The 19,988-nt window shown below is 31.6% G+C and overlaps 1 protein-coding gene across 1 annotated transcript; it reads right to left on the bottom strand.

Annotated features, from left to right (window-relative positions):
- Window positions 1–1,432: 1,432 nt before the first annotated feature.
- LOC133188531 (uncharacterized) lies at window positions 1,433–15,524 on the bottom strand. Its single transcript, XM_061324001.1, has 4 exons — window positions 15,457–15,524; window positions 14,976–15,048; window positions 2,565–2,712; window positions 1,433–2,004 (listed from the first exon to the last, which is right to left on the bottom strand). The coding sequence occupies exons 1-4, from the start codon at window positions 15,500–15,502 to the stop codon at window positions 1,942–1,944; spliced, it is 330 nt and encodes a 109-aa protein (XP_061179985.1). The 5' UTR covers window positions 15,503–15,524; the 3' UTR covers window positions 1,433–1,941.
- Window positions 15,525–19,988: the final 4,464 nt, after the last annotated feature.

A 19,988-nucleotide genomic window follows, 5' to 3' on the forward strand; every position in this document is an offset into this window, starting at 1 on the left:
TAACATTACAAAATAGGAGCAGAGCAAAAACAGACCTCTAAAACATTAGAGGTGGGATCAGGTGCCATAGAGGAGTGAGCATCCCCTAAAAACTGGTCACACCCGCCGTGTACTCCTTTTCATAATCGAGAAATAACGGAAAAGTCCGTCGACAATTTAGTGTTTAAATAATGGCCTAACAATTAGTATGAAAAAAGTCAGTCAGCATTTGACTTTATGATAGATTGTATTTGCAGACAAGGTCATTGTATCGACCATAGAAATTACGAAATGATTACTTTGAGCGAGATTGCTGATATTCTCCTTCACTACTGTTAATATTTTAGTGAGGAGTAAAGAAAGAGGCTCGGTCGAACACTTACTTGAACCCTCTATGTATCTTTGTAAGGATTTTTATGAAGTTTCGGAATCCAATATAGATATGGTAATTCGAATTCATTTTGGTTGTTGGGAATATTAAAAATACATGTATTCAAAACTGAGGTTTGATTTTGAAGAATTTCCTCCTTAGAAAGGGAGCTATGGGTATAAGATGGATTTCCACTTGTAGAATTAAATCCCATTTCTTATAAAATAACAATATAGATAATGAGCCTTACAAACAAAGACAATGTTGTTATCTGCTTTGTCAGCAGGGACCAGTACGTACTGATCGTGTAATTTATCTAATTCTTTTTTCACTCTGAATTACTGAATACAGAAGGATAGATGGTTTTTATACTGCCCCTCAATCGTTTAATGCGAGATTTTAACATATATCTGATACATTTAATCCATTCTGACAAAGTGTCAAGGTCTTCTTTTTCATGTCTGATCCAATGCCTGGCGTAATTCTCTACAGAATCCATAATATGTATGAAATTACGACGCCAGGTAAAGGATCTGGGTCTCTATATTTAGGACCTTTTAAAATTAGTGATCTAAGGTCCTCATTATTAACTATTTTTATGTTACCAGTAATAACGTGTCCAGCAGGACTACAGTTATAGGGTGAAGAAGAACATGAACACGAAGGAGGATTATGTTTCAGATATTCGATATCCAGGCCCTGTAGTTTTCTTGTAATTAAAAAGTTTGGGAGCAATAGTCGATGTATATTTGTAGGAAATACAAGGTGTAGTCTTCAACTTGAAATATGGTAGAATACAAGACTAGACCCTTTGGTTATTAAGAATATTACTTATATTAACCGCGTCAATTCCTTCGTTGGCATATTGGAGTTTAAGGAAAAAACGGGTTGTTTTAGCTGCATTTTCTTCAGTAAAACGTGGCGGTTTAAAAAGCCTACAAAAAATTCTGGAGGATACCAAATCCCAATTTTTATGGTAAAAATTGATAGGCAAATTGTATGATCCAAGTTCCCTGCATGTACTTACCTTACTTTTAAAGAGCTGACACACTGTGCAAAAAATCAGTGAAAAGAACATATGGATGAAAATATTTTGGATAGATTTTAATGGGTTTTTTTTGTTCTTCCTTTCTTTGTTTGTTTGACAATTTGGTTCGAAGCAAAAGCTTCAACGGCAAAAAATTATTTTGTTTTCTTCCCTTTATTTATCCATGTGTAATACTATTAGCGAATGTGATGGGTTAGGGTGCAGATCATGAATATTCTTCCTTTTTATATGATGGACACCTTGTACAAATTCAAATCATTTAAATTTTTCAGTTTGGATATTTGCCATCAAATCAAATTTATGCTTTGAGATTTTAAATTCAACAAGATAATCGAGAAATATATGCGTAATGTTCAACATGTGTGTTTCTCTAAGAATAGAAATGACAAAATTAATTTAATAAACGTGTAATTTCATCTTTTTAGGGTGATTTATATTTTGGTTGGGCATTTCTAACAAATATAATCTCAGTGCATGAAGTCATCTTAATTAGATCAAATAACAATCCATGCTTTAAAAAAAATGAATGGAATTGCAAAACACCCTAAGGACTTTCTTCCATGGATTGATCGTCTTGCCAATAAAAATTCCATTGCTTTTCTAACATCTGAAAAAAAAAATCTGATGTTATAAATGTGCTTAGAAATATAAATAAAAAACATGCATTTGTCATTAATTTTTAGTAGACTTTTAAATTTTTTTCCTTCTGGAAGAAAAAAATAATAAAAGGAAAAGCTTTTTGACATGCTTACAGATGATAAGTAGCACATATATTTATGAATTGAAAGTGTTATTAAAACACTTACAAATGTCAATTTATATTTGCTTGTTGAATTAATAAATAACAAATGCCTATGAGCTATCTGAAAAAGATTATTTCTTTTCCATATCTATCTAGAAAATAAAGGGAGTGCATTGTGGATTTATTTCGACGCAAAAAAAGATTATGAAAATTATAGAAAGAACGTATTTATTATTTCCTGGAAGATTTTCATTTTCTTTGAATCCATTTCGTTAAATTAACGTAAAATATTTGGTTAATAGCATTATCTACTTGTACCCTTCCGTCTTAATTACTGTTTGTGAATCCTGATAACCAAAAATTTTTCCAAATTGCTTCTTAAAAAAATTTAATTGAACAATAGTTGATAAAGTTTAAAAACTTGCCTCAATCCGTTGGGTCATTTTTTGATAGATTTTATCTATCTGGGAACGTCGTGTTTCCAATGCTTCCATTCTTTCATTTTCACCTTTAAGCTCCTTTACATAATCAATCCACTGTGTAAGTAGACAGAGAGCATCCTGGTTCACCTCACTGAGAAATAATTCATGTTTTAACCTTGAAAGTCATCAAGTATGTACTCAACAAAATAGTAAACTTGTTACAGTCTCCTTATATTTAAAAATGTTTAAGAAGAAATGCAGGGAATTTACCGCCTTTTTCGAAAGCTTGAATCTTTGCTTTCTTTCATTTATTTAAGTTAAATATGAGAATTATTTAGTACGATAAAATTCAACAAACCAAGTATTGCTTATTATTATTCATGCTTGCAGTTTGAATATAACAGTGAGTTCCTAAAATATCTGGACAAGCCCCATGCATATTATATTTTATGAACTTTTAATATATGAGTATGTGGGTTTAAAATTTGGTACAGTATTTAAGATGTTAATCTTAAACGGTACCAAATTGATGCACTAGATGCGCACATCTGCATATGCCTCTTCAATGATGATCAGACCGAAACGTTGGAAATTCGAATTATTTAAAAAAGAATTGAAAGAGCTGAAAAAGTGGTACAAAAGACTGCATCCAAATATGTTTATTTTGCCAATGTAGCAATTGCATAAAAATTTATAGGCACGGTAAAGCAAAGGGCGCGTAACTCTGTTTTGTTGTGACGAAAACGTCCTCAATATTTTCGTATTTTTTGTATGGCGGACAAAGTGAAAGAAGTATATATACTACGGCAATATTCTAAGCCTGTATGCAACAGAATGCTTTTTAATAAGGATTTACACTTAGAAAAGGTATTACAGCTTGCGTATTTTTAGTTCAAACGTTTTTAAGCGTGGAAATTTAATAAATAGTACCCAATCGAAAGCTAAAATATGCAGTAGAAATTTTGTCAGTCTTTATACGCCATTAAAAGCAACGTTAACACTGTTTAGAAAAATAATAATTTCTATTCATGTGTCATGAAAGTAAATATTGATTTACACCCGTATTCGAAAGAGAGATACGTTTTTTGAACACCTCCACAATATGACTTATCCGAGTCTCGTTTTCGATTCACACCCCACATGCTTTCGACAGGCGAAATCACAGGTACACAACAGGTAAAAACAGCACAATTTCATTATAAAACGAATGTCATTATAATTATTTTCTGATTATGATAATAATAATAAACATCAACAACAAATAGGCTAAAAAAATTTTGTCAAGTAGAAGCTAAATCTTGCGAAAAAGTAAGAAAAAAATCACGCAAATGTTGATTGCGATGTCATTGTTTAGTAGATAACGGATATTTTCCCGTACTTTTTAGAAAAGTACGGGAAATGTTGCAGAATTTAAAATTGAGATATTAATAAATTATTATCTTTAGATACAGGTTCAACATGTCCAAACTGCAAGTTAAAAAATATTGGAAACAATTAAATCTTCAAGATATTTATACATTTTATTGTATGTATCAAGAGGTAACCATGGATGGAATTTTTTTTTCTCTATTTGACCATGTGTTTTCACAAACAGTGATATTTTATAGTAAATATTCTGTAGCTACCTTCCAAACAAGATACAGCTTATATGTTTATCAACTTGCTCACTATCTAAATTCCTCACTACAGTTTTCCTTGTTCTTGGTATAAATGCATAAATTTAATGTAAAAAGTTAACTTTGTATTTTACAACTTATAAAGCATTTTGTACAGTGGATTCAAAGCAAAATAAATTCTATTAGTCATATACTGAGTTAAGACAAAGATTTTTATAAGCGGTATAACTGAACAACTATAAAGCTTAAAACTTCAAATTCATTACCTGTTATATTCACTATTCCTGGTGGTGATTTTTATTTAATGATGTTTAAAGTGAACTTAAATTGCTTGTATTTATGACCTGCCTTGAATATGGTTGGGCATATAGTTCTCATGTCCATCTTTCATCCCCCGTCCTTCCATCACACTTCATGCTTAGCTCAGTTTCAAAGAAACTATTGAAGATATTTACCAAACTTCATATGCTGATACATATTGATGAGAGCTATACTCACATGCATCAAGTTGAACATTTTCTGAACTTGACCTTTCCTCTGACCTCACTTTTCTTAATCATTTTTTCCTCAAGAAGAAGTACTCAAAATATTTTTATGCCCCCGTAATCGAAGATTCGGGGGTATATAGTTTTTGTCCTGTTTGTCTGCAAAAACTTTAACCTTGGTCATAACTTTTGAGTGGGTGCAGCAATGGCTTTCATATTGCACAGGTGTATTTCTTGTGACAAGACCTTTCTTAGGGTACCACTGAATTTGACCTCTTGACCTTTATCTTGGAATTTGACTTGCATTGAGAAATTTCAACCCTTGCCATGAGCTGCATCAGTATTTCACAAACACAATTTATTGTACTTGTTTTTCAGATTAAGAGTATAAAGTTAATGGCTTCTTAAATCCAGAAGATGAAGCAAGTCTTCCTCAAAGTATATTAGACAAAGCAGTAGCTTTAGTTGACTCTTTTTCTTGTGAAATATGTAGGGATGGCCTTTTAGCAGTTGAAGCGTTTTTGATTAATGACTTACCAAACAAAGTGCTCATACTGATGGACCTTTTGCAAATACAACTTATTCAAAATGACCTTAAACATTTAAAACCTACCCTTATTAGAAAATTAAAGCAATACATAGACAAAAAAAAATCGGCAATGTTTTGAAAGATTTACTCTCTGACAGTCTTCTTGATATGCATGAATATCATTCCCTCATGAGAAAATTGAAAAGAGCCTGTGGGCTACCAAACTTTCTGTAGTATTATTATAGCACTGTAAATGATGGAAGAAACTAAAACAATGAATGTAAAAACCACCATCCAAATTTTTGAACAAAGTAAATCCATTAAAAGTACAGATTTTTTGAGAGAATCATTTTCTTTACATACTAAGACACCTTGTGAATTAATTAATACTGCCGCCCTAAAAAACAAAATTACTCCGGTACAAAACTAAGCTCAAAAGCAAAAGAGGAAAGGTTAAAGAGGACTTTGAAAAGGATTTTTTTTTCAATTCCAATAAACACTTCAGCCCCTCGTGAAGGAAAATTTGAACAAATCAGAACATTGACAAGTGAAGAAACTTGCACAAAATTAGCTGTTGAATTTCATGAAGTTAAGAAAAAGGCAGCTGAAGAAATTACAAAAATCAAAGACCAAACTGTTAATCTTGTCCAAAATGAGAAGAAACATAATAAAGAAATACTCAGTTTGAAAAATCTCATTCTTTGGAATTAGACCAGCAAGCAAAGAAAACAAAAAATGAAAACAGAAAATTCTATACAATTAAAACTCTATCTGCAGAAATAAAACATCTGAATGAGAAACTTGATGACACCTCAAAAAGAAAAAAAAGCCTTACAATATAAAAATGTCTTGCTACAAAGAAAGCTTTCAAGAACACCTAAATTATGCAACTTTAAAATAAGGAAACTGAAAATCAGTCTTATTGAAGAGAAAAATAAAGTTTCAAAGTGTTTCAAGGAAATTGAAAATTTAAAAGCACAAAATATGAACATAAACACTGAGCTTGTTAAAGCTAAGGAAACTATTGCAGATATGTCTGAATCAATGAAGGGCTCAGACATTGACAAGATTGATGAATTAAGAGCAGAAATTAAAAATCTGCTCACTGATAGAGACTACTTACAGTCTCTCCTACAAGACAACTCCAAACTAGAAATGTTGGACCCAACAACAAACGCATATAGTCCAAGTACAAGACAGTGTATTATGAACCTAACAAATTATAATGTGTCCTCTCAAAATGTTGGGCCTGTCATTGTAGAGGTATTGAAACTTGTAGGCAAAAAACCTAATGTTGTACCATCTAGAAAAACAATTGATAATATTGTTCTTGAAAAGATTGCAGTGGGTCATAGACAACTGGCTACAACACTGGGTACCCCTGAAAACACTTGTCTCTATGGTGACGAGACAAGGAAATTTGGAAAGACATACCAAACATTTTTAGTAAGTGATGACACCAAAAAAATATATTTTTCGGGACTTAGAGATATGGTTGACAAAGCTGCAAAAACTACTATGGATACTTTCTCAGAAATACTGGGTGATATAACGCACATATGTCAAACATATGAAAGTGAAGAAATTATTACCAGTGGACACAAAATACTGGTGAACATAAAGAACTTTATGTCAGACAGGGCACAAACAAATATTGCATTTTGTGATTTGCTAGAAGATTACAGAAATCATATCTTGCCCAGTTTTGTTTCCACATGGAATGAGTTGACAGACAATGAACGAATGATTACAACAAATGTTAATAATTTTTTTTGTGGACTTCATCTGCTTCTCAATTTTGCAGAGTGTATTTCACCCATTCTTTCAGCTTTTGAGAAATTACAGGAGCAGGAGAAATCTGAACTTGAAGAAGAATCAGAAGATGAAGAATTTTGTAATCAGATATATTCTTCTGATCCAAACACAACGCGGGTATGTTAAGGCTACACCCAGAGATATCCTACTTGCCTTTATAATGTGACGTCATACTAAGCTGTATGACGTGAACTTTAGAAATAATGACTTCTTAATATCTATATTCAAAGTTTAATTTCAGGTCAAAGAAATGAATGGAATTATTCAAAACATAATATAAACAAAATTTTGTCGTTTTTTGGGTGAAATAAATAGCTAAGTATTTAGCACGAGGGTTAAATACTAAATACTAAACCCATGACGTCATAACTATTGATCAAATATTTGCCGAGTGAAGTTAATGGTGACGAGAATTCATGTAAACAAATAGATGAAATGGGAGTTTTAAAGCATATACCATGAATGTTATGTGTGATTCATAAGAAATTAAAGATTAAGAATCAGGTTCGCTGATATATTCTTATCATGTTTTCTTATAATGAACACAGGCAGTGCTTTGAAAGCCCGATCAGCCTTTCCTCTGTCGTTCTATAACAACAAAGATGCAAAAGTTCAACACTACGCCGCATACTTTGAAACAAATTTTTTGTTTGTATCGAAAGCATGTATTCTATAGTACTTGGAAAGTGCTGCTAGAATCGTGTGGTTAACATGAATTGATAACAATTCCTTGATTGTATGTATAAAATGTAAAAATTTTGGTAAGGTTTTATGTGAAACTTTGGAATATTTTTTTCTGTGTCGGGAGAGTAGGATTCTAGCAGCACTTTTCATGGCCCAGTGATGTTTTTACATAATTATTTTTACTAAAAGAAATGAATTAGCTCCGGGGTAGTGTTGAACTTTTCACTTTTTCATTAAGGCAATTTTTCTATTTATAGACATCACGTGATGACGTCGTAGTGGAGTGCTTCTCTTAGCCTAAGACTCAGTGACGTCTATACAAGGGATAATAATAGTAAATGTTTTATCTATGACTTTTCCGATTTATCAATGTTACTTTTTACGAAAAAAGTCTAAATTCGCCGAAATATGATCTGGGTACTGCCTTAACATACCTGGGAATTTCCTTTCTGCGTTTCTGTGATAAGTGATTTGCAAGAGGTAGTGATGAGAAAAATGGTTGTTACGGTGCATTTCGAACCTACTGTCAGTCTGAAAATTCAAATTTGCACTTTGTTGATTTCAGAGGAAACAGATTTAACATTTTATTTCTTATGGGTCAAATTGCATTTTTTCATTACAAAAGGATTAGGCAATTCTTTGAAAAAGTTCATGGAACAACTAACAGGCTTCAAAAATTGACTTTGTCTCTTGTTAAAAAGCCACATGTTATTGCTTGTTGCAAAGTTCTTGGTATTTTAGCCAAAGTGATACAGTCCCTGAAACGTTCTACTTTCCCACTTGAACGGTGAGCGAACGCTGAACGAACGGTGAACGAACGCTAAACGAACGCAGAGCGAACGTTGAGTGAACGATGTGTGAACGCTGAACGCAACTTGGTGAACGATGTGTGAACGGTGAACGGTGAGCGAACGCAGAACGCGAACGGAGCGCAAACGCGAACGCAAAGTGAACGGTGAACGAACGGTGAACGCAAGATGAACGATATATTCGGAATGCCTCTGATCTTTTCCTTGTATTGACTATTTTATTGTATTATAATGTCAGGTGCCAAAAAAAAAAAAATAAATAATAAATAAATAAGCAAACCAATAAATGAATGAATAAATAAGTAAATAAAATAAATTCTCCAAAATTGTCCTAAGAAAGACGATTCATGCACATTAAGTTTTTAATCATACGATTTTTAACGCATTAAAACATTGCAATTGTTGGCGAACGCTGAAGTATAAAAGATATTTTTTTTAGTTGGAAAATAAAAATGTTTATTCTTATTTGATAACAAATCAGAGAAAACTTCTGACTTATAGAATGAATTAAAGCGATTGTAACATCCATTCATATATCTCCGTGTCAAGGCGATTTCATGTAAAGTAATGAAAAAAAATAATTACAAAGGTCAGTGGACGTTTTGCATTTATACGCTCGTATTTTAAATTTTTAATACAATAATATATTATGTGTCATTTCTATTTTTCATGATGATTTATTGAGCAGACTTCTACATATATCTGTAGATGGCCGTGATTATACTCAGACAAGAAAATACAAAGATACATATTCATTTTTATTTGTTATAAATTCAATTTTCAGAACTTGATATTTAAGTAATATGCTGTTATAATTTTTGTTAAACAGACAAATGAGAGAGAGAGAGAGAGAGAGAGAGAGAGAGAGATTCCGTTTTAGCCCCCCCCCCCCTTCCTATCAGGCTTCACTAAATGTTTGTACCTATATCAAACAATAACTCTGAAATTTTTTTCTAAATATATTAGACAATGAAAGTAACTTTTTTTTTTAATCAACAAATCACATCCATCTGTTTGACAGTATTACTCGTTTTTATTTTCCTGCTTCAAGTTCACACGAAGTCCACGTGCTTGTCCTGTCAATCAAAATCATTCGACCCTGTGCAGGTGTGAAAGTTTCGTCACATCGAAGATGAAGTGCGAGTATTTCCAACAAGTTATAACATTTATTTTTATCATTTCTAGATTTGATACCAACATTTGAATAATAAATGAATAAAATATATTGGGCATTAACACTTGAATTTGAAACATACTCTCTGCCAATTTCAAATACCACCGCCGACACGTGTACATTGTGAACTACTATTGTTTTGTGACTTTTTTAGATGCATGTTTGTTTTGAGACTGAAATTTTTGTTCTAAAAAAGACCTTAACTTTTTTTTAACAGGTTAATTAAAATTTTCTGGAAATACAGTACTGACTAAGTAACCGTTTTAGGGGAAAAGGGGGGGGGGTAATCATATCGAATGGCAAACATATAAAGTTACGGTGAAGAAAGAATTTTTTTCTCTATAACTATAGACTTTACATACAGTGGTTTTTGAGAAGAAGATTTTTTAGCATTCAGTACTTTTGTTTCTATTTTCCTAATTATCTCCCCTTTTTTAAGGGTCACAACCCTAGTTTTAGTAAAAATGGGAGTTGTTGGGCCAAGGATACCCTGTAACAAATTTGACAATAATTGGCCAAGGGGTTCTTGAGTTATGGCCCATATTATATAAAGCTTACACACATCGCACAAATGGCCATAGCATTAGCTCTTTGAGCCTTTGGCTCAGAAGAGCTAAAAATGGAAACCTCCACCGATTACTCTACTTTTCAGTTAATGCTGTGTTTTTCTTGTCGAATACATAACCTTTATAACAATAAGTCTGCAGATTTCCCATCCCTCATGTGAGAAATAGTGCAAAATTCTACATTTCGTCTATAATATGATTTTTAAAACATTTGTTACTATAAATAGAAATGGAAACCTCCACTGAATGTACTGGATTTCAGTTAATGCTGTCTCGCTCTTTTCAGTCGCCTTATGTTAACAACAGTAAATAAGAGTTAGTCTGCAAATTGTCCATCCCTAATGTGAGAAACAGTGCAAAATTCTACATTTCTTTAATAATTTGCAGTTTGTCTATTTTTAAACATTTGTTACTATAAATAGAAATGGAAACCTCCGCTTATTATTCTGCATTTCAGTTAATGCTTTCTTGTACTTGTTGTTCCCCTTATGTTATTAACAATTAATAGCAGTTTGTCTGCAAATTGTCCATCCCTAATGTGAGAAAATAGTGCAAAATTCTACATTTTCTTGATAATTTGCAGAATGTCTATTTTTGAACAATTGTTACTATAAATAGAAATGGAAACCTCCGCTTATTATTCTGCATTTCAGTTAATGCTGTTCTGTACTTGTCAGTCACATTATGTCAGTTACAGTTAATGACAGTTAGTATGCAAATTGTTCATCTCTAATGTGAGAACTAGTGCAAAAAATCCACATTTCGTCATTAATTTCCCATGTGTCTAATTTTAGACATTTGTACTATTTATAGAAATGAGAGCCTATCCTCAATAATGTGTGAGTTATTGTATTATCCCATGTTCTAATTGATGAAATATTGGTGATAGCAGTATGTTTATCACTTATGTTTTAGTGGAGCTTCTAAATGATAGAAAATAGTCATTTTTACACATATTATGAGACATGTCTAGTTTAAGGCATTTGAAGCTATAAATAGAAAACGGAACTCCCTTCAAATAATATGCATAGTAGTTATTGGTGTCCAGTTTCTGTCATTAACATATTGACTTTTACAGTATATTTCTTAAATACCTACCAATGGCATCTTAAACTCTGCCCAAATTTGATTTTTTAGATTTTTCTGAAATATATCTATTTATAGATACATGTTACTAAAAATAGAATTGAGATCCCACTCCAATTTTTTCATGAGGTGACACTCCTAATTCTGAAGTATGAAAACACACACAAGATTTGAAAAATTTCCGTAGACAATTTTTTTTATTTAACCTTAAAGTTCTCAAAAAATACCAAATTTCCCATTTTTCACATTTTCAGAAACAATGTCATTTTACAGGACCTTTTTCTTAGAGTGGGAATAATTCTGGAATAACCGATTATATGCCCTGTATACCTTAAAAGTTGATGTTTTCTTATGATACAATGATTTGTGTTTGAGTTTACTACATAAAGACAAAAATGCATTTACATTTCCTCAATTTTCATGTTTTTATTTGGTCAAAAAGGGCCAAAAATGGCCAAATTCAATTGACCCGTCTCCATGGCAACCGGGTGCACGTGTGAAACTTCTAACACCATATTTCCTAGTTTTGTGCCAAGATGCACCTGTGGTGCAAATTTCATCAAAATCGGAGAGATGTCGTTTCCAAGATTTTTTGGTGCTTACAGAGAATGCATGTTAAATAAATATTTCCTTTAAATACACTATCAATTTAATTCGCTCGAAAGATAATAAATTAACAGGATATCCGCAGTACTATGTATAACTCTCAGAACTAGTTCTATCATATTTTCTGTAGTAACTGAATTAAAAAACGCGTTAGAAATAAATATTTTCGTAATTTTGCTGCGTAATTATTTGACTTGGATAATTATATCTCCATTAACGATTTGTCGTCTTTAACAAAACAACAAAATTGCCCTTAGTTAAATTTAATATTTCAACATCGTTCTACATAGGTACAGAATGTGCTTATAACAACATTTATTTTCCAGAGTAATTTAATAAATAACCTAATAGCTAAGTTAGAATAATAAAAATATATATCTTAGATATTTTCCCCCATGAAATAATGATTCTTCAAACACGATATGTTAGTTATTAAATTAAAAAATCTGTAACTCCTTACCTACAAAAAGATAAGTCCTTTCACTTTGGAGTTCCGAATGGCAAAGAAAACTGAACGATGAACGCAAAGTGAACGGAACGAAGAGCGAACGCTGAACGCTTTGTGAACGGTGAACGCGAGCGCACGGTGAACGGTGAACGCAAAACTGTGAACGGAGAGCGAACGGTGAACGCACGGTGAACGAATGGTGAACGCACGCTGAACGAACGGTGAACGAACGGTGAGCGAACGGAAAAATGGGAAAGTAGAACGTTTCAGGGACCGTAACAGGTCCATTATGGAGACTCATAGAGTGTAACAAACATGTGTTAGATTTGAATAAAGATTACTACACATTATTAATGTACTTTGAGAAAATGAGTGAAGATGCCACCTCTTTTATTTCTGGAGAAAATCATCCATTTTGCACTGAGATTATGGAGAGAGATGAAGTATATGAAATGCTTATTAAACCAGATGAGAACATTGACAGCATAGCATGTGCCTGTGCACAATTAATATTTCAAGGACTGCACAAACTGCTGCAGAACGCGATGAAGGAACAACTCCCTGGGGGTAGGTATTATGAAGTAACACAAAGTTTACAACAACAAACAATGTCTGTAATCCCCCACAACAAAATGCCAGAGAGGGTATTCGGGATGCTTGATTTTTTTCTCCGCTATAGACCCAATGCATCTACAATCACCAATGAGGCTTTTCTGATGTTTGTATTCAATAAAACATCACAGTGGTTGGAATCCCTTCCAGATGCTGAAGAGAGTTAATAATACAGGATAGTATTAAGGATGGTAGAAAAGTAAGGGAAAAATACACTGAAAGACTGAAAGAAATAGACATTCAGAGAAAAGTAAAGCTGAGAGAAAAACAACTAGCCTTGGAAAAAAAAACAGAGAAGTATATTGAAAAAAAAAATCAAAGTACACCAATGATGTCCTTTACTATGGCTTATGGCAAAATGTAGAAGATGTTGACAAAATACTGGATGAATTAAAAAGTCAGACAGGAAAAAAGAAAGCAATTTTGGCACAATTAAGGTTCAGACAAAAAGTCTTAAAACAATGTGTAAGTGACAGAAAATTGTTCCAAGTAAGTGAAAAGAATAAAGCTTATTCATTAGAGAAACTTACAGGGAACTTGAAAAAATTAATTCAGGATGCTGCAGAGGGACCATTGGAGGCAAGAACACATCATAAGAATCCTCTTTTTTTTGGGAAAAAAATCATACACTAGTTTAATAAAGGACAGTGGTCAGGGAGAGTTATAAGTGTTGTTAAAGGTTTTCCAGATTTTTACAATGTTGTTTATGACTGTGATTTAAATGATCAGTCTAGCCCAGTTGCCGTTTACACCTACAAGTTGAAAGATGATTATAAAGAAGGGAATTTGGGAATTGTTCCGGAGGTAAAAAGGTAAACAAGTTTATAGTTGCTGAAGCTAACACCCAATTAAGTTGACACACAAGTTGAATCTCTCTGGGAACTGCACAGAAATGTTAACAAACACTAATCAGAATTTTGATCCAGAGGTGCACCTAATACACAAATTATTCTGTCTGCAACACTGCACAAAAATTCACTTATGCTGATTTTGGTTTTTGTCCAAAGGGTTTGATTGCTAGTTTTTCATAAACTTTCTTATGTAATATTGATTCAGGAAGAACTATTATAATTACTGTCCAGTTATTATTTCATCTCTGACTTTGACCTTTTGACTTTAGAGTGAAAATCATAATTAGATTTAATTGATATTTTTCAGCTGTTTAATTTTTATGTTCATAATGCATTTAATACTGTAGTTGTACGTAGTACACATATTTGAAATGATCAATTTATCAGAAAAGCTAATGGGAAAATTATTCACACTTTATCAATTAATGCTTAAGATTTTGGACATGATATGCACTTTTTAAAGCTAACTGATTCTTTTTTTTTCACTTCACAGATTTCAACTGAGAGCTAAAGAAGACGAAGTGGACAACAAATGTAAAATATACATGTATTAAACGAATCAAAGGCTTAATATGAAATGTTTTAAATTTTTTTTTTTTCGTATTTTGGTTCATTAACAACAATATGCAGATTTTTTCAATAATATTTGTTAACATATTAATTATTATGGATATCAAGTGAGCACAATGGATCAAATAGAAATGCAACGGTCCCTGATACATACCCTACCACTTCAAATGGTGTTTAACAAATTATGTCACTTAATTTTTTTTATTCTGAGGTTGAAAGGGTCACATACTTCATGGACATTTTTCTAAAATATTAGTAGAAAATTTGACTGGGGGTAGTCACATTACAATGCTATAACTTCTTTATCTTAAGAGTTATAAAGTTCAAATAAACTGCAAATAACTTGTAAAAGGTGAATTAATCACCCAGTGTAAAAATAACTGTGATTTCTTTTTCATGAAAAAATCCTTTATCATGCCTACATAATATACAAAACATTTTGCTAATAAAGAAATGCACTAAAAAAAGAAAAAAATTAATCATAATATTTTTCAGAGATGGTTAAAAAGTTACAAGGTAGCTATAGAATCTTTGGACCCGAATATTTGACTAGCAATACTTACAGGCAGCCTGTCTGTTGAAGAGTTCTTGCAATTTGTTTCATTGCTTTGTCAAAGTTGTTGTTCCTCAATACTCCTTATGAGAATAAGAAATATGAATTCTTTACCATGAAGTCATCGTTAATAAAAATTCAAGACAAGACTACGATAATTTTAATTTAACTGATTCATCATGAGGCATTGCTTTGGTTAGTGTCTGTTTTGTCATTTACTAGGTTTTTAACTTGTTTATTTTCATGTGTGTTGCATAAAAAAAAAGAAAAGTACATCTTTAAAAAAATATCATCATGAATCTGTTAACCAAAGTTTTTATTATGCGATAGTCTGCATATTAAATAGATTCGTGTAATTTGCTGTCAATTATTTTCTAAGTTGTACATATTTTTTTTCAAATTGATATCAATAAATATCAAATGCAAGATCGTAGTACACAAACCTTTTCGGTTTGCCTTCATCTTTTCAAGCAAGATAGTGTTAAACATACCTTTTCGGTTTACTTTCATTTTTTTTCTTATTAGGTATCCCCTCATTGGAATTTTAAAACCCTTTTCGCTATGTGCTTGTTCGATTTAACTACTCTCGTCTAACTAGTTTTCTTTCAATATATTTACTTAGCATAGATAAACATCAATAATAAAATGCTATGTTAAAGCCTACTCTCAAATCAACAAATCGTAAGCATTTTAAATGCCAATACAAATGCTCCAAGAAACGGAATTTGCAGATGACAAGTTCAACGACAAAACAGTTTTATTTGTTGTCGATCAACTTGAGCAAACATATCTGAGGAGTAACTGGCAGTGACAATTGCTCGGATATTCATAGTTTCAAATTAGGCGTTCCATTAATTCTAGATCTATTGAAAGCATACTTTTTTTTATTATACATGCATAATGGTTTTAACTAACTATCTGATTAGCACAACTTCAAGCAGTTTAATAATAAATAAGTAAACAAACGAACCAAAAGAAAACAAACAAACAAACAAACAAACAAACAAACAAACAAAAAAAAAAAAAAAAAAAAAAAACAAACAAACAAACAAAAAAAAAAAAAAAAAAAAAAAAAAAAAATAGCAAATTAATAATTAAATAAATAGATGAATAAACAAATGAGTAAATAAATGCTGACTGATGTTTGTCATACTAATTGTTAGGCCATTATTTATACACTGAATTGTCGACAAATTCGTCCGTTATCATGACAAGGAGCACACGGCCGCCGTGACCGGTCGGCAGGGGATGCTCACTCCTCCATGGCATCTGATTCCACCTCTAATGTTTAAGAGGTCTATGTTTGCTCTTCTCCAAAATTTGTATTGTTTCATGGACTTTTGAGCTTTAATATTGTTCGTTATCTCTATATATTTCATACAAAAAAAAAATACTAATAAAAATAATGGAGTAAAGAAATTTGCCAGAAAATTCCCAGAAAATTCCCAGTTGCCATTTTTGTATGTGAGGATTTTTGTCGATTTTCACTCTTGTTAATGAATGCACATTATTTTTGTTTTATTTTGATTTCTATTAAAGTATTGAATAGACAGAGTTGATTTCCTCTCCGTTGAATATTTTTACACGATGAAGTTAAACTCCAGACTTTACGAAAAAGATGTCTCAATAAATTTCTTTCAATATTTATAAAAGGTGCGTGCTTCATGGAGGTCTGCGTAACACATTCAAGGTCTTCTTTTTCCGCCTGTCGGGAATGCCTAAGACGTTGTGATTTATGCATAAGATCTACAAAGCAGTTGATATTCGCATGAGATATAATAAAGAATATGACGAACAAACTACATGAATACGTTCTATTTCCACCATGAAAGAGTTATAGTTTTTAGTGTGCTCTTTTGTGAAAAAGTCGGAAAATGTATAAATCTCTCGGGATTTCAGGGACAATCATAACAACATGTAAACAGTATGTTGAATGTCGATGAAAAAAAAAAAAGCCTAACAAACATGTAAATGAGACACTGTATTGTTGTGGACTTAACATGCATCAGAAGTAGAAACAACATCTTCAATTTTTTAGTAATGACGGTTCGTCTCTAAATACAATATACATGCCTCGGAAACGTCGTAATGTTTATCAATGGATGATAAAATCTGAGCTTTTGCAATCTCACATATGCCTATTAGTTTTTCTATTATTTAACCGGAATGGGAAATATATCTAATATTCAAAATTGGATTGAGATCGTCATGTTTGTATTCTCCGCTACGTCATTGTTGTCCCAGTCAGACGACCAAACGCGCCTCTAATTTGAAGAGTTCAAGTAATGGAAATAGAAAGTATTAAGAGTGTTGCAATATATGTAATTATTTTATCTAAAACTTGTACATATCAATTAGACTTTGGATAGAAGGATACAATATAGATGAGAAAAACCAAAAATTGTGCTTGTGAAAGCAGAAGTAATTAACGTGAAAATTCCTCAAAATGACATATATTTGCTGTATTAGAGACACAAGAAAACAAACAAACAAAGAAAAACAAAACAAAACAAAACAAAAACCAAAAAAAAAAAAAAAAAAAACAAAAAAACAAAAAAAAAAACAAAACAAACAAACAAACAAACAAGCAAAAAACAAAAAAAGCATCGGACTTATTTTAAGGCAATTTCTCTATTCAGGCGGTTTAGAATGGCATATTCGTATATTAAAATTCAACAGAAACGTGAAAATGAAGGCCATAAATATAAAAAAAAAATCAATCTCATTATTTACTGTATTTATATAGTAAACAATTTTAAGAATGCAATGTGGACACGTTAAAACAACTTTGTAAAAATCGCAAAAAGAAGTATCGACCGGTTAATCCGGTTTTAGAAAAAGCTGAATAAAAACTACTATTAGAAAAACATGTCATCCTTTCTAAATGTATATATATATATATATATATATATATATATATATATATATATATATATATATATATATATATATATATATATATATATATATATATATATATATGACATATGGCTTTAGGAGACCAAGGAGGATATATTTTCTGGCTTAGGGAGACCACTGGATTAAGGCGACCTTTTTCGGTCTCCCTATTATTTTGACCTCATCAGTATTGCAAATGTCTTTTTATAGATAAATAAACAGTCTGCCATTAAATATTATTAATCTTTAACTCTGTTATTTAACATTCAAAAGTTGTCTAATTCCTATCATCTTCCCTAAAAAAGAAAAGAATGTATAACCTACGTATAATTTCAAAGGATAATTTTTCTGCATTTTGGAGACCATGAAAAACATGCAATTAAACAAAAAATCTAGCATATATATTTTTTCCGCTTTTGATATGTTCAAATGAGTGTTTCTTTAACTTAGTTTTCCACTTTTTATGTTAAAAACCTAAAAAGGAAAAATATTGTAAATTTATGGACCATGTTTTGAATTCTTAGCAAGTGCTTTCCGTCATTTGTTCCGAATGCCATCGGAATGCCTCTTCAGTTTTCAGAAAATGACCTCTGAACACCATGAATGTTGAGAAATTTGGGTAAGTAACTAAAATGATACAGTAATAAGTTGTAATTAAGAATACGCAAGACAAACATTCGTGTTTTTTTTTTGTTTTTGTTTTGTTTTTTTTTTTTTTGCCTAGTAATTTAGCTTTTAAGAGAAAAAGTATGATTTTAAATAATCATTAGACTATAGTTCGGTATATAAAATCCTGAAGGAAATTCGAAATAAAGTTAAATGATAGGCCCCTATATTTTTAATTCTTTTATGCAAGTCCATAAACAAATTGCAGAAAATATTTAAAGATTAGGCCGAACGTAGAAAAAAATAGTCTCGCAAGTTGACGCAGCTATGTCGAGCTTAAAAATTTAAATTAAACTTTCTGTAAACATCATGCAGGACATGATCATCATGATATAGTATAAATGAAACAGACCCTGTAAGAAAAAAATAGCTGTAATTTAATAATTATTTATTAATATAATGTGGTCCTCTGCTGTTAAAATACATATGCAGTAAAAAAAGGGTGAAGCAGATTTGATACAATACATGGCTGAAGGAACGTACGAAATGAAATTTAGGTATACTATAGAAAACATTGCTCCTTTATGTTTGGACCCCCTCAATAATAACCTCTGATGATCTATTTTTTACTTTTGCTTTTGGCCCCCCTAAATAATAACCTCTGGTAATGTATTTTTCTTTTGCTTATTAAGAAATTTTTAGTTTGTAGCCTCCCCCAACCTGAAACTGAAAAATGTTGTTTGGTTGTGCTCACCCCCCCCCCCCTCTCCAACTAAATTACGTACGGGCCTATTCTCCATCCCTGAGGTTTTCTTTCACCAAAGAAAGATTAATTGGTAACAGTTCAGATATATAGCAATATTTACGGAAGGGAATATTCTCGTTTAATTATGAAGATGTGACAGTAACTAAATGTTACACAGTGAGTGTAACATTTATTTAATATTATTGTAACAGTTAATGTTTACAAATAGTGAAATACTGATACTATGAAATTTTAATGGATATATAGAAAAAAATACAAGTACAACCATTATTGTAAACCACATACACGAAAAGCTTTTTTTTTTCCAAGCAATTGGAAATTCTTTACAAATCATTATCGCAGCCTAGTTCCCTTCATTATTTTCAGCAGTTCAGTGACGGAGATAAAATGATCATTTGGGGTTTATACCCCCCCCCCTCCCCACCAAATGAAACTAAAAAATGTTTGGTTTTGGTCCCCTTCAACTGAAATTGATTCCTACTTACCATGCTTACAGGCTTAACTATGAAGATGTGACAGGGAGTGTAAAAACAATAATTGTTCAGACGGATACATAAGCTGATATAAATATCAAATTTTAATGGATAGATAGAAATTAATATACAATTACAACCATTTATTATAAACTACATAAAGATAATTTTTCAAGCAATTTGAAATTCTTCATTTTTTAAGATAATATTTTATTTCGTATATATATGTTTATAGGTTTATTCGTATCAACAAATCTGTGTACGAGTTAATAACGCACCT

This window comes from Saccostrea echinata, unplaced genomic scaffold (assembly GCF_033153115.1).
Source record: "Saccostrea echinata isolate AGI-Se365-2 ecotype Australia unplaced genomic scaffold, CSIRO_AGI_Sech_v1 ptg000016l, whole genome shotgun sequence".
Classification (NCBI taxonomy): Eukaryota; Metazoa; Mollusca; class Bivalvia; order Ostreida; family Ostreidae; genus Saccostrea; species Saccostrea echinata.

Bases quoted from the DNA above. Each gene is read 5' to 3' on its own strand.
- LOC133188531 (XM_061324001.1), bottom strand. From the start codon at position 15,502: ATGAGGGGATACCTAATAAGAAAAAAAATGAAAGTAAACCGAAAAG. The intron at 2,713-14,975 runs GTAAGTATTGCT...ATTATTTCTCAG, and splicing joins CTTCAACAGACAGGCTGCCT to TGAGGTGAACCAGGATGCTC. The intron at 2,005-2,564 runs GCAAGTTTTTAA...TTTTTTTTTCAG, and splicing joins AAATGACCCAACGGATTGAG to ATGTTAGAAAAGCAATGGAA.